This window comes from Ranitomeya variabilis, chromosome 8, assembly GCF_051348905.1.
Source record: "Ranitomeya variabilis isolate aRanVar5 chromosome 8, aRanVar5.hap1, whole genome shotgun sequence".
In the NCBI taxonomy this organism is placed as follows: Eukaryota; Metazoa; Chordata; class Amphibia; order Anura; family Dendrobatidae; genus Ranitomeya; species Ranitomeya variabilis.
Window position 1 is genome coordinate 24,487,921 of NC_135239.1, and position 13,299 is coordinate 24,501,219.

Consider the following 13,299-nt stretch of genomic DNA (forward strand, 5'->3'; position numbering starts at 1 on the left):
TTCTTCCTATACTTAGTTTACTATTTTGAGTGTTAAGTTCTTTTTTTTCCATTGGACTACGGACTGGTACCCTACTTAGGCACCACGATTCTTTGTCACTGCCGTCTATCCACATTGTCATCATGATTCTAAGGACAGGCCATGAATATCAAATTGGTGGGGGTCTGATATCCGGTACCCCCACCGATCAGCTGTTCTCAGTGCTGCCCGTAGCTGGATCTAGCAGTTGTGGAGCTGAAAAGCAAACCCCTGTCCACTCTGTAGTGGCCACTGCCGGGTAATGCTGTCTGACCCTATCTGAATCATGCAGTGCCGGACCGGGATGGCAAGGCCCCAACCAGTCACATTTACTCTGGTGGCCCAACGTTCAGTTACATGCAAATATCACATTGCCCTCACTCACAAACTTGCCTATGTTTCTACATAATAATACACGGGGAAGTTTGTTAAATGAAGGTTGAGATGATACCCTTGTAACCTATTCCTGCATGGGGGGCCCGCCGGAGGATCCTCCTGTTCTCCTGTGGGCCAGTCCGAGCCTGATTGAATGTATTTGTGAATATACGTCATGACTTAAGGGGATAATTATAATCAGTTCAATGGATAATATCTTTCCCGTGTACAATGTTCGCACAATCCAAGGAGATGCCTAAGGTTTCCCTATACACTATTATTTCTGTATTATTGTTTCATTATAGAAGTAAAAATATAGAAATAATGTAAGGGAACGAACTTGCAACTGTTCCCAATGTACTCCTCTGTCTAAAATGAGGATTGTAGGGTTTTCTGTCTTAGAGTCCTTAGGTATTTGGGGTGGGATGGGGAGTTTTCATCAAGTGTTCCCTTATCCTGCAGTGCCCCCAAAGGGTAAACAACACATTACACTTTCCTCATTGAAATCAATGCACAGTCTGTGCACATGCCGGGTCCTCCAGAGTGAGCCGCTCTTTGGTGCCGCTCTCTGCTATGGTCAATACAGGATTGAGACAAATGACGGCCCCTCCATAAGTAAGCGTACAGAGTACATGCACAAGGGTGTTCTAATCCAGACAACCACTCTATCATCAAACTACCCAATTTTGGGGAGGTTTTAGGGTTTTCAAAAGCCAAAATGTTAATTTCTTGATTATAAACTTTGTACATTTCCTCTTTTAGGCTTTACCACTAATACGGACTGTGCTGCCCGACTGTCAGGACGTGTTTATATCTTCCTTCACGTAAGTGAAAGATCTGCAATCTGGAAAATAATCACTATGTGACTTACTGTCTATTAAATAGGCTCATAGTCTCTTCAGAGAGGAAGTGGCCAGGAACTCTAAAGACACCTATTTAAAGGGTCCTTCAACTCTATAAACCCTTTAAAGGGCTTTATCACATGACTTAGCATATAAACCAGAAACTCCATTGGCAGACACGTGTTTTGGGGATGTTTGCCCTTCATCAGTGCAAGGCAGGAAACCTGACTTGGCTGGGTGAGAGGCCAGTCAAAGCAATAAATACAGTCACCTCCCTGACTGATGCCGTTCAAGTAGGCCTTCACGGTTCTGTCAGATGGTCCATAACAATGTCACAAGACCCAGCGCCAAGATCGCTGGAACAGCACCAGTCCGGTAGGAGAGTATAATAAACTAGTGGACAATTCGTGGATATTGCTGGAATTTTTTTATACTTGTAATGTAAATGATACAGAAATATATTATTAGGATTTATTCATTTTTCTAATTTTCATGTCTTTTTTTTTATCACAGTAAAGGCCCTGTCATTGCTAACTGTTTGGCAATATTCCCAAACAACGACCACACGGATGAGGAAATACAGAGAGTATTTAATGAGTTGGTTTTGGAAAGATCGAGCAAACTGGGAGACATTGAAGTCCTGTTCAGTACGACAACTACTGTAGGTAAGTAAAGAACGAGGCACGGGATCACATAATAACAAAAACGATTATTGCTATTACTAAGAATTTTGTACTAATTTAGCTATTTGGTTTATACAATAATAGTTCAGTTATTTGTAGTATATAATCATCCTAGCCATAATGAAAACCGTCTCTCCACATGCAAACTTCCTCCTGCGTTTGAGATTATATAGGGCAGAAAATATGAACAAGCAAAGCTGCAGTATAAAGCATGAAGGAATGAAAGGACAGCAGCCTGGTCCTATACTGAGTCTGGAAGTGGTTTTCAGGAAACGTAAAACTTCAATAGCATCTGCACCTATATTGGGGTCACTGTTTTTCTGCTCTAATGGATCTAGTAAAACTAAAGTCAAACAAAAGTCCACTGTATCGAAATCATAACCACAATTTGTACCTTGAAAAATATTTTTTTATGTTTTTATAGTTATTTAGAACAATGTAAAGCTTTTGTTGCTTCTTTTATGAATGATTCGTTTTATTTTATTGTTTTTAAATGTTCATTATTTCAATTCAGTTCCAACAACTCCAACAAGAACAACAAAAAATCCAATTGATGATCCTGGACGCAAGCCTAAGAGGCCTTACCCATGTTGTCCACCAACCGTAGCCAGAGCTACCTCAAGAAAACCAGTCATTGAATCCACCACAACAAGCAGACCCACAACCAGTGGGACCACAACGAGCAGACACAGTACTGAGAGCACAGTAAATGTCTGGACCACAACCAGTACAACAGCTAGATCAAGTACTGCAAGATATAGCACAGAATCTCAACCCACCACAACAACTGGATCTATGCCCATCAGTGTGAGATCGACCAGTACACCGAGCACAAGATACAGTACATCTCCTGGAGTGAACACAGTCAGGTTAACAACGTCAACAACTGGGTCAAATCCAACTGTCCCACTAGGTACGAATGATCCAGCAGCACAGCCCAACCCAACCAGCCAAAAAACTAAAAAATGTAGTAACAACGCAGCCCAACCCAACTATCCAACAAACCACAAATAAAGCAAAAGCCCTGCCCAACCCACTGGTCCACAACCGCCCAAAACAGTCCAGCCCAACCTAACCCAACAGGCCAACAACCCACAATTAAAGTGACAATCCAGACCAACCCAACCAGCCAACAACCCACAAATAAAGCAGCATTGCAGCCTAACCTGATCAGCCAACAACCCACAAATAAAGCAACAGTCCAGCTCAATCCAAGGGGTCAACAACCCACAAATAAAGCAGCAATGTAGCCTAACCTGAGCAGTCAACAACCCACAAATAAAGCAACAGTCCAGCCCAACCCAAGGGGTCAATAACCGTCAAATAAATCAACAATCCAGCCCAATCCAGCTAGCAAACAACCCACAAATAAAACAATGTCCAGCCCAACCTGACCAGCCAACAACCCAGAAATAAAGTAACAGTTCAGCCAAACCCAAGGGGTCAACAATCCTCAAATAAAGCAACAGTCCAGCCCAACCTGACCAGCCAACAACCCACAAATAAAGCAACAGTCCAGCCCAACCCAAGGGGTCAACAACCCTCAAATAAAGCAACAATCCAGACCAATCCAGCTAGCCAACAGCCCACAAATAAAGCAAAAGTCCAGCCCAACCCAAGGGGCCAACAACCCACAAATAAAGCAACAGTCCAGCCCAACCTGACCAGGTAACAACTCACAAATAAAGAAACAGTCCAGCCAAACCCAAGGGGTCAACCGATGATGCAGTTTCGAGTTCAGGGACTGCTGATGCGGTATCAGGTTCAGGGTCCAAACACAAAATAACTCAAAGTCTGGGACTTGGTAACTTACTAGTTGTACACTCAGAGTAAGAAAATTACAGGGGTTGCTTAGGCACCTCCCAACAGGGGAGTGTGCTTTATATACTTGATGCCTCCCAACTATTAGATGGCGGCATTTTTAAAGTGCGTTCTCTGCCCCTTTAAGAATCAGGGAGTGCTTGCTCACTAGGCTCGCCAACGGGAGACCTGCACAGCACGTGCAGGACCAGAGCAGCAGGAAGCAAAGCAGGGGATTCCTGCAGTGCAACCGAGGTGGTGAGTATGTCTGCGTCCCTGCCGGGAGGAGGGAGAGGGAGCACTCAGGGAGGTCGGCATTAGCATTACAAAAGGATATATCAGCTGAGCCCAACGGGTCAGCAACCCACAAATAAAGCCACAGTCCAGCTTATCCCAACAGGTCAGCAACTGCCAAGAAATGCAGCAGTCCCACTCAACCCAACTGGCCAACAACCCACAAATAAAATAACAGCCCAGTGCACCCCAACCGATCACAAAGTCACAACCGATGATTGAGGCATCAGTAATAACATCAGTTGGGACAAGTCCAAAGATCTTTTTATCAGCTATGGTAATAACATCTAGTTCATATTCAATAGGTGTTGAAATCGATTTCAGAGTTATGAATATAGACATGAGCGATGACATGCACAACTTTACAGACTACATTGAACAGCAGGCAAGTACTTTTCATGAAAAGTATTATTTATTATTTGTTTCACCTGGTAAAAAAATGTTTAAAAACCCACAATTTTAATGAATCACAGCAGCGCTGTGGGTTTACAGTAGAGAATTAACAGTGATTACGGTACTTTAATAAATGTAATAATAGATATTGCTGTATGGAAATGTGCCAGGCAGCAGTGAGGTTCATATTATGTATAGTTTTGGGGACACCTCTGAGGTTACAGACTCTGCGAAAGGAAGTAGACGACTACAGCTATAGTCTTCTGACAGTGGGACCATGAGGAGATATTAATGGGGTTGTGCTGTGCTAAAAAATATTCTTTCTAGGAATTAATGTTTTCAAAGTAACAGAAGTATATTTACCTTCTGTCACCTCCATGGATCCTAGAGGAGGGGCTTCAGAGATGGGCGCTGTCTGAATGTCAGCAGGACCGCTAAAGCCTGTGATTGGCTGCAGCAGTCAGATGACTAGCACAGCGCACCATCAGAATGTCAACAAGACGAGTAAAGCCTGTGATTGGCTACAACAGTCAGATGACTAGCACAGCGCACCATCAGAATATCAACAAGACCAGTAAAGCCTGTGATTGGCTACAACAGTCAGACGCATAGAGAGCAAGTCATCAGGGGCACTAGAATTCTTCTAGTAACCTGAAAGAAGCAGCCAATTACAGGTTTCAGTGGTCCTACGACATTCAAATGCTGCAGACATTGCAGGTACAGACCTCCGCAGTAGCCTGTACTGGAGCCACGGGGGGTGAAGGAAGGTGAATATGGTGAGTATGTATCCGAAAAAAAAAGTTTTAGCAGTGGACATCCCTTTTAGAGTTGTTTGTATTGTATACATTAATAGCATATCACTAGGACACAGTGTTAGGGTTTGCGGAACGCACCGAATATATTTATTGAGGTGACTGGTGCGTTCGCAACCCGGGATCCACTGTGCAGGAATATCCTGCTGCTAAGTGGATGGCGGCGCAATATGGCGGTAATAACCAGCTCTGTTAGCTTCACAGAGTGGCTGAGAATGCAAAGCTCTGTGCCCTGTTAACTCTCACAGAGACACAGGCTAACTACCCAGACGAGAGCAGTCAGTGGTCATTCATGCATACAACACTCCTCGCCGGAGGTGCCAGCATTCTAGGGGCTTATTTCAGCCGGGTCCCTGAACACATTCACACAAATGACCACAATGGCGCAAAGCATGTAACATATGAAGATACTAGCGCATGGCCGTGCGGCCATGCGAGCCTTAAATAGCTGCAGCACATACAGGACCTTAAAGAAGAGGACCAATGAGAGATTGCCATACCTGAGCATGTGACCCTAGACCTCCACTGAGAGATCTTGCCCTGGGCATGCTCAGTGTGTGCAAAGCAGGACTTAGTCCCAGGAAAGCCTGTTCGCCGTAGATCAGCGCAGGGTACAATAGTAGAGCCTGGAGAGGCAGCAATAACCCTTTGCACTGAATCAGACTCAGTGAGACGCTGGGACCGACATCTCCGCTGAGCAGACTCCACTGCGGCCAATGGAGAATGGGAGACCGCAGCAGAGACGGATCGAGATTCCCCCTGTGCAGCAGAGGAAACTCGTCTCCTAACACACAGATACCATCTCTTTATGATTGAATGAGATTCCGACTAATGGGACTGCCACCAAACCAAGCAATGAAGGGGACATTTTTCTGGTGACACTTTATTAAGGGAAAATTTCTTTAATTTACATACTTTCGTGACACATTATTGTTAAAAATCTTTATATTATAAATTTCTTATTTACGGTATGTTGTTTTGAAAGGGAACATACGGTAAATGTAATCGCAGAAAAGCATGATATGAATACTTACCGTCTTCCCTTAGTGGAGACTGTCTACATGTGTATGTAATGAGATCCCCATACTCATATCTATAAATCTTTATGCAGTGATCTCCCTCTAGTGCTGTATGAATAAATCTGTATGTAGTGAGTTCCCGCTAGTGGTGTCTGTATAAATCTGTATGTAGTAAGCTTCCCCTAGTGGTGGCTGTATAAATCTGTATGCAGTGAGCTCCCCCTAGTGGTGGCTGTATAAATCTGTATGCAATGAGCTCCCCCTAGTGGTGGCTGTATAAATCTGTATGCAGTGAGCTCCCCCTAGTGGTGGCTGTATAAATCTGTATGCAGTAAGCTCCCCATAGTGGTGGCTGTATAAATCTGTATGTAGTGAGTTCCCGCTAGTGGTGGCTGTATAAATCTGTATGCAATGAGCTCCCCCTAGTGGTGGCTGTATAAATCTGTATGCAGTGAGCTCCCCCTAGTGGTGGCTGTATAAATCTGTATGCAGTAAGCTCCCCATAGTGGTGGCTGTATAAATCTGTATGTAGTGTGTTCCCTCTAGTGGTGGCTGTATAAATCTGTATGTAGTGTGCTCCCTCTAGTAGTGGCTATATAAATCTGTATGAAGTGAGCTCCCCCTAGTGGTGGCTATATAAATCTGTATACAGTAAGCTCCCCCTAGTGGTGGCTTTACAAATCCGTATGCAGTGATCTCCCCCTGGTGGTGGCTGAATAAATCTACATGATGTGATCTCCCAGAGTAGTGGCTGTAAAATGTGAGCTCCCCCTAGTGGTGTCTACAGGCAGTCAGCATTACAGAATTATAGCATGTCATTTTATAGCTATCTGGATCGAAATTATGGCCTCTATGGCATTTCTTGAACTCCGTAGCATCATTATCATGCTGAAAGTGATAAATAGATCTGTATTAATTATATGTAAAGGTCATGAGGCCTGAAAGCCTATGCTGCTTGTTCTCCTGTGACTCTATGAAGAGCAGCACAATAAAACACAAACTCTCTCATGGCTTAGTTAATTCTGTTTATCCTGACCCTTCCATTTAATAACTCTTTCCCCTTCTTGTTTCTTTTGTCTTTACAGCTTATTGAGGTCTACATGAACACTCCTAACTTCTATCATGCAAAAGTTATCAAACTGAGGTAGGTTTCCAGATATCTTATGTTGAAAAAACTTAACTTAAAACAACTAAAGGGGTTTTCTCAAGATAATAAATTATCCACCACCCATAGGAAAGAGGATAGCCTACTCATCGCTGAAGGTCCAACCCCAGCAGTCATGGCATCGGGGCCCTGTCTGAGTGTACTGGAGGTTGAGGATGAGGATGTCCACTCCATTTATTCTCTGAGAAGCGCATGATCGATTCAGACGAAACTGTGCAGATCCACGTTCTCAGGATCGCTGTATATTTTTCTATCTTGAGAAAACTGCTTTTTTAGAAACTTAAACTACAAGGTGTAAAACTCCACAAGAGCTCACAATATACAACCTTTGTAAATGGATGTCATCTGGTGGGGTTTGTGGTGTCCATGGACTATGCAGGACCTGGCATGTCAAGGGGCATCGGATATATCTTAGTATCAGTGGCAATGTGTCCATGTCTCACTATGTATTGCATCCTGTGATGGCTCCTCAATGAATTAAATGAAAAAATCATCAAGATGGATATACTGAAAAAAAACAGAGATTAGGGATAGGGATGAGCAGACAGGTGGAAGTTCAGGGTCTGGTACCCGACCCAAACTTTATTCCAAAGTTTGGTTCAGAAACCAGAACCATACCTTAACTTAAACCAGAACCCGAACCACACTGAAAACAATGGGGACTGAACTCTGGAGCTGGAAAAAAATTCTCTCTCTCTCATTTTTCCCCCAGAACTACAAACATTGCAACGGACTTCCGGGGAAAGTCCGTGTTCAGTATTTAGCAACAGACAGGAAGGGTCTACTACAAACGCCGAACTTATTATTATTATTATTTATTATTATAGCGCCATTTATTCCATGGCGCTTTACATGTGAGGAGGGGTATACATAATAAAAACAAGTACAATAATCTTAAACAATACAAGTCACAACTGGTACAGGAGGAGTGAGGACCCTGCCCGCGAAGGCTCACAATCTACAAGGGATGGGTGAGAATACAGTAGGTGAGGATAGAGCTGGTCGTGCAGTGGTTTGGTTGATCGGTGGTTACTGTAGATTGTAGGCTTGTCGGAAGAGTTGGGTCTTCAGGTTCTTTTTGACGGTTTCGATGGTAGGTGAGAGTCTGATGTGTTGTGGTAGAGGGTTCCAGAGTAGGAGGGATGCACGAGAGAAATCTTGTATGCGATCGTGGGAAGAGGAGATAAGAGGGGAGTAGAGAAGGAGATCTTGTGAGGATCGGAGGTTGCGTGTAGGTAAGTACCGGGAGACGAGGTCACAGATGTATGGAGGAGACAGGTTGTGGATGGCTTTGTATGTCATGGTTATTGTTTTGTACTGGAGTCTCTGGGCAATGGGGAGCCAGTGAAGGGATTGACAGGGGAGAGGCCGGGGAATAGCGGGGGGACAGGTGGATTAGTCGGGCAGCAGAGTTTAGAATAGATTGGAGGGGTGCGAGAGTGTTCGAGGGGAGGCCACAGAGCAGGAGGTTGCAGTAGTCGAGGTGGGAGATGATGAGGGCATGGACTAGGGTTTTTGCAGATTCTTGGTTTAGGAATGTACGGATCCATGAAATATTTTTGAGTTGAAAGCGGCAGGAAGTGGAAAGGGCTTGGATATGTGGTTTGAAGGATAGATCAGTGTCAAGGATTACCCCGAGGCAGCGAGCTTGTGGGACTGGGGAGAGTGGGCATCCATTTACTGTAATGGATAGGTTCGTTGGGGGGGGTCGCGTGAGATGGGGGAAAGATGATGAATTCTGTTTTGTCCATGTTAAGTTTTAGAAATCTAGCAGAGAAGAAGGATGAAATAGCGGATAGACATTGAGGGATTCTGGTTAGTAGGGAGGTGATATCTGGTCCAGAGATGTAGATCTGTGTGTCATCAGCATAGAGGTGATACTGAAAGCCATGAGATTCTATGAGCTGTCCCAGGCCAAAGGTGTAAATGGAGAAGAGCAGGGGCCCAAGGACTGAACCTTGTGGGACTCCGACAGATAGGGGGCGAGGTGAAGAGGTGGTGTGTGAGTGGGAGACGCTGAATGTCCAGTCTGTTAGGTATGATGAGATCCAGGATAGGGCCAAGTCTGTGATGCCAAGGGATGAGAGGGTCTGTAATAATAGGGAATGGTCCACTGTGTCAAAGGCAGAGGACAGGTCCAGGAGGAGGAGGAGGATAGAGTAGTGTCGCTTGCTCTTGGCGGTTAATAGGTCATTGGTGACCTTAGTTAGGGCAGCTTCAGTGGAGTGGTAAATTTGTGTAAATATGGATTTTAAATGGCATCCTTATTTGGGTTTTGGAGTGTTCATCACTTAGATGGATTGTCCCCTTTCAAACTCTCCCAAAGTCCAGCGCTATTTTTTGCTGCTGCTCTGCTCTTTATTGAACAACTGCAGCCGTGTGACATAGATAGCGCTGCAGCCAATCACTGAGCTTAGTGGCAAGTGCAGTCTACATTGGTAGTACCAACTCAGTGACTGGCTGCAGCACTATCGATGAGGCTTTACCGCTGCAGCTGATCAACAAAGGCCAGTGCAGCAATGAGATAGAATATGGGATCCCAGGACGGTGAGTAAAAGCTCAGTGTGTTTGTTTTCTGCCTCCCTGAGCAATAATCTTTGAAAGTGGACAACACTTGTAATCCGTTTCCGGCTTAGTGTTTACTCCGTTCTCTGGGAACACAAATTTTCTCTGCACGGAGGAGGCAGAGGAGTGAACGAAACACTAAAATCTGACCACTCACACGGTATGATTGCCATGTGTATCCATGGGCCAAACATTAGTCTGCAGAGGAGTTGTACATAGAAATATCTTTCTATCAAGATAATTTAAAAGGTTGATTTCTTTCTTTATTATTTTGCATCCTTTGAGCAAAACCAAAATATAATTGTAAAGGTTTGCATTCTCCAGTACTGTAAATAAAGCATTAATTTCTTACCTCTATAATTACATAAATTGCATCAGATATTCACAAGTGGTTATATGTTTCGGTTCTGACAGCCCCGGATCGGTGAACGTGAAAGCTCTCTTGTTGGAACCAACTATTTCCAAGCAGGAGATTGCAAATGTGCTTTATAAATATATTAAGGATCACAACATGTTTCTTGGCGACTTTTCGGTGGATCGTTTCAGCATTCGCGCTGGAGGTAAGTAAACGCAAAAAGATCTGAAAAATGGGACAACCACAAATGGACAATGTACAATGAGAAATCCCCTGTGGTAGTTTATTCAGGACATGAACATCATCTGCAGAACCTGCTACACACGTCTCAGGATGTGCTGCTTCCATGATGTTGCAGATCCTTTTCAGTTTATAAACTCACCTGGTCATTCCGTAACCCCATGATTTGTATCATGACTCACTTCTTCAGATTAAACCATCTGATGATAATATTCCTGATGAATAAATGTCCGCTCTCACGGTTAGATAGGTTGGGGACCAGTGCAATAACAGAACCAAAAAAGAAAGGAAATGTGATCAGAGAGTGGAGAAACTTAACAGAATATTAATCATGGGGATGGGAAGTGGCAGCGATGACATGCCAACATCTTTGGACAAAAAACACATAAAGGCGACCTATATGACTAATAAATCATTATTTGTATAGTACAAGGTGAAAAAAACAGCAATGCAATGATTTCAGGTGCCACCTTCCTTCATACTGTCCCATGATGTGAGATAGGATTAGCTGAGATCAGATTAGATCAATCAGATCAGATTAGAATTGATTATTTAAGACCTGATCCACTCAACTAATATCACACAAACACCTGAAATACCCGTCTATACGTGATAGATAAAAAAAACACCGTACGAATGAGCAAAACACATGTTATAAAGGACTAAGATCACTAAACCTGACATTCTGTGACTATTTTGCAGATGTAATTCCAAGTGAACTTGCAGGAACTACAACTCCTGCGTCAAAGTCACAAACCTCAGCTCCGGTAAGAAGTACCACAGCCAATCCTAAAGGTACAACCCGTATAACAGCAACAACGACTCCAGTTACCTGCGGTGCAACTCGTTCTACCACTAGATCTCCAACCAGCACTACTCCAAATGGAAGCACACAAATCACAGCAGATCCAGGGCCTCCAACTCTACCCAATCCATCTACAAGTGGTAATCCTACATCTTATTCTACAGTCGTGACCATTAATAATTACTATTGTTTCTGCGCTAATAACCTAAAAATGAGCTAAATGAGTCCCAATCATCCTTGCAGAGGTTGTGCTTTAGCCAGTAGAACCCGTGCATGTACTATAGGGGTTAATCATGGACGCCACTTGTCTGGTTTGGATACCACTATGAATAGGACTATTGTATAATTGTGAGATATCCATGATAGAGAAAAGGTAAAACATATCAATAAGCAAACTACAAGTGATGAAGGATTGAGCTCAGTAAACCTGATATTCTATGACCATTTTACAGGAACGTCCACATCCAAAGTAACAATACCTATAGTATCCTGTGGTAGTACGGGCTGTCCACCGACTACGACCTCAGCCACCACTACTCCAAATGGAAGAACTCAAGTTACACCTGGTCCAGGGAGCTCTACTACCCCCAACCCATCTACTCCAACTGGTAATTCTACATCTTCTTATTATACAGCGGTGATCATTAATAGTTATTGTTGCTCCTGCGCTAAGAACCTAAAAATGAGCTTAAAGAGTCCCAATCATCCTTCCAGAGCTTGTGCTGTAGCCAATATGAGATCCTTGATAGATAAAAGGTAAAACATATGAATAAGCAAACTACAAGTCAGGGTATGTGTACATGTCACGTTTGCCTTTGTTTTTCGCCTTTTTTTCTTACAAAAAAAACCCACAACATTTTACTGTAGGAAAAAACTCATAAAAATGTGTGTTTTCATGCAACGTTTTTCCTGCCAAGAGATGGGTTTTTGATGCAGAAGTGTCTGCAGCAAATACTTAAAGGGACTCTGTCAGCACAGAATGACTGTGCATATCAAGCAATGGCGCTCAGTGTAACCTTGACGTGACCAAACAGTTCAGTACACCTTTCCATCTACTTGGTTTCCCTCTTTCTCCACCCTCATCTTCTTGGATTGACAGCTCTGGCTTCATCGAGCCAAAGAAGAACGACAATAGATGGAAACCATGTAGGCGAGAAGGTGCACATAAATGTTTGGCCCCGCCATGATGCACCGAGCATCTGTACCTGGTTTGATCAGTCATTCTGTGCTAACAGAGTCCCTATAACATGGGCACAGACCCTAATAAAGGATTTAGCTCAACAAACCTGATATTCTATGACCATTTTATAGGTATAAGTCCCAGTACATTTACAGGAACTACAATTCCTGGGTCACAGTCAGCAACGTCGACAAGTACCACAACCTCTTCCACATCTGAAGGATCAAAACCTACAATAACACCTACAGTAACCTGTGGTAGTCCGGGCTGTTTACCGACTACGACCTCAACCACCACTACTCCAAATGGAAGTACACAAGTCACACCTGGTCCATCTACTACACATGGTAATTCTACATCCTTTTATTCTACTCTAATTCTATTAAAGCTATTGTTTAATGCCACATTGTTAGATATCGACGACAGATAAAAGGTAAAACATGGGAGTAAGCAAATCACAAGTGATGAAGGATTGAGCTCAGTAAACCTGATATTCTAAGACCATCTTGCAGAAATGTCCACATCCAAAGTAACAACACCTACAGTAACCTGTGGTAGTATGGGCTGTTTGTCGACTCCGACCTCAACCATCACTACCACCAGTACTATAGTGGGTTCCCCTGTGACTGTAGCGACCAGTTCATCTACTACAAATGGTATTTCTACATCTTATTCTACAGCTGTGATCATTGTTGTTCCTGCGCTAAAAAACTAAAAATGAGCTAAAAAGTGTAAACCCAATTATCCTTGTGC

General features: G+C 43.4%; 2 protein-coding genes across 2 annotated transcripts in view; both read left to right on the top strand.

The window, feature by feature from the left end:
• The first annotated feature begins 122 nt into the window (after window positions 1-122).
• LOC143788134 (uncharacterized) lies at window positions 123-7,329 on the top strand. The gene is made up of 6 exons (XM_077277543.1): window positions 123-260; window positions 1,156-1,217; window positions 1,749-1,900; window positions 2,433-2,831; window positions 4,318-4,401; window positions 7,322-7,329. The coding sequence occupies exons 1-6, from the start codon at window positions 123-125 to the stop codon at window positions 7,327-7,329; spliced, it is 843 nt and encodes a 280-aa protein (XP_077133658.1).
• LOC143788466 (uncharacterized) overlaps window positions 7,326-13,299 on the top strand; it is a 40,747-nt gene continuing 34,773 nt past the window's right edge. The window contains exons 1-5 of the mRNA XM_077278159.1: window positions 7,326-7,380; window positions 10,381-10,526; window positions 11,264-11,506; window positions 11,819-11,974; window positions 12,678-12,893. Of these exons, the coding sequence (XP_077134274.1) occupies window positions 7,337-7,380; window positions 10,381-10,526; window positions 11,264-11,506; window positions 11,819-11,974; window positions 12,678-12,893 (805 nt within the window). The 5' untranslated portion in view covers window positions 7,326-7,336. The remainder of the gene's footprint in view (window positions 7,381-10,380; window positions 10,527-11,263; window positions 11,507-11,818; window positions 11,975-12,677; window positions 12,894-13,299) is intronic.

What these genes read in the sequence shown, in the direction of transcription:
- LOC143788134 (XM_077277543.1), top strand. Translation starts at nt 123, where the DNA reads ATGATTCTAAGGACAGGCCATGAATATCAAATTGGTGGGGGTCTGATA. An exon ending in CAGTACGACAACTACTGTAG is followed by an intron (nt 1,901 to 2,432) that starts GTAAGTAAAGAA and finishes ATTTCAATTCAG; the next exon opens with TTCCAACAACTCCAACAAGA. An exon ending in AAATCCAACTGTCCCACTAG is followed by an intron (nt 2,832 to 4,317) that starts GTACGAATGATC and finishes CATATTCAATAG; the next exon opens with GTGTTGAAATCGATTTCAGA.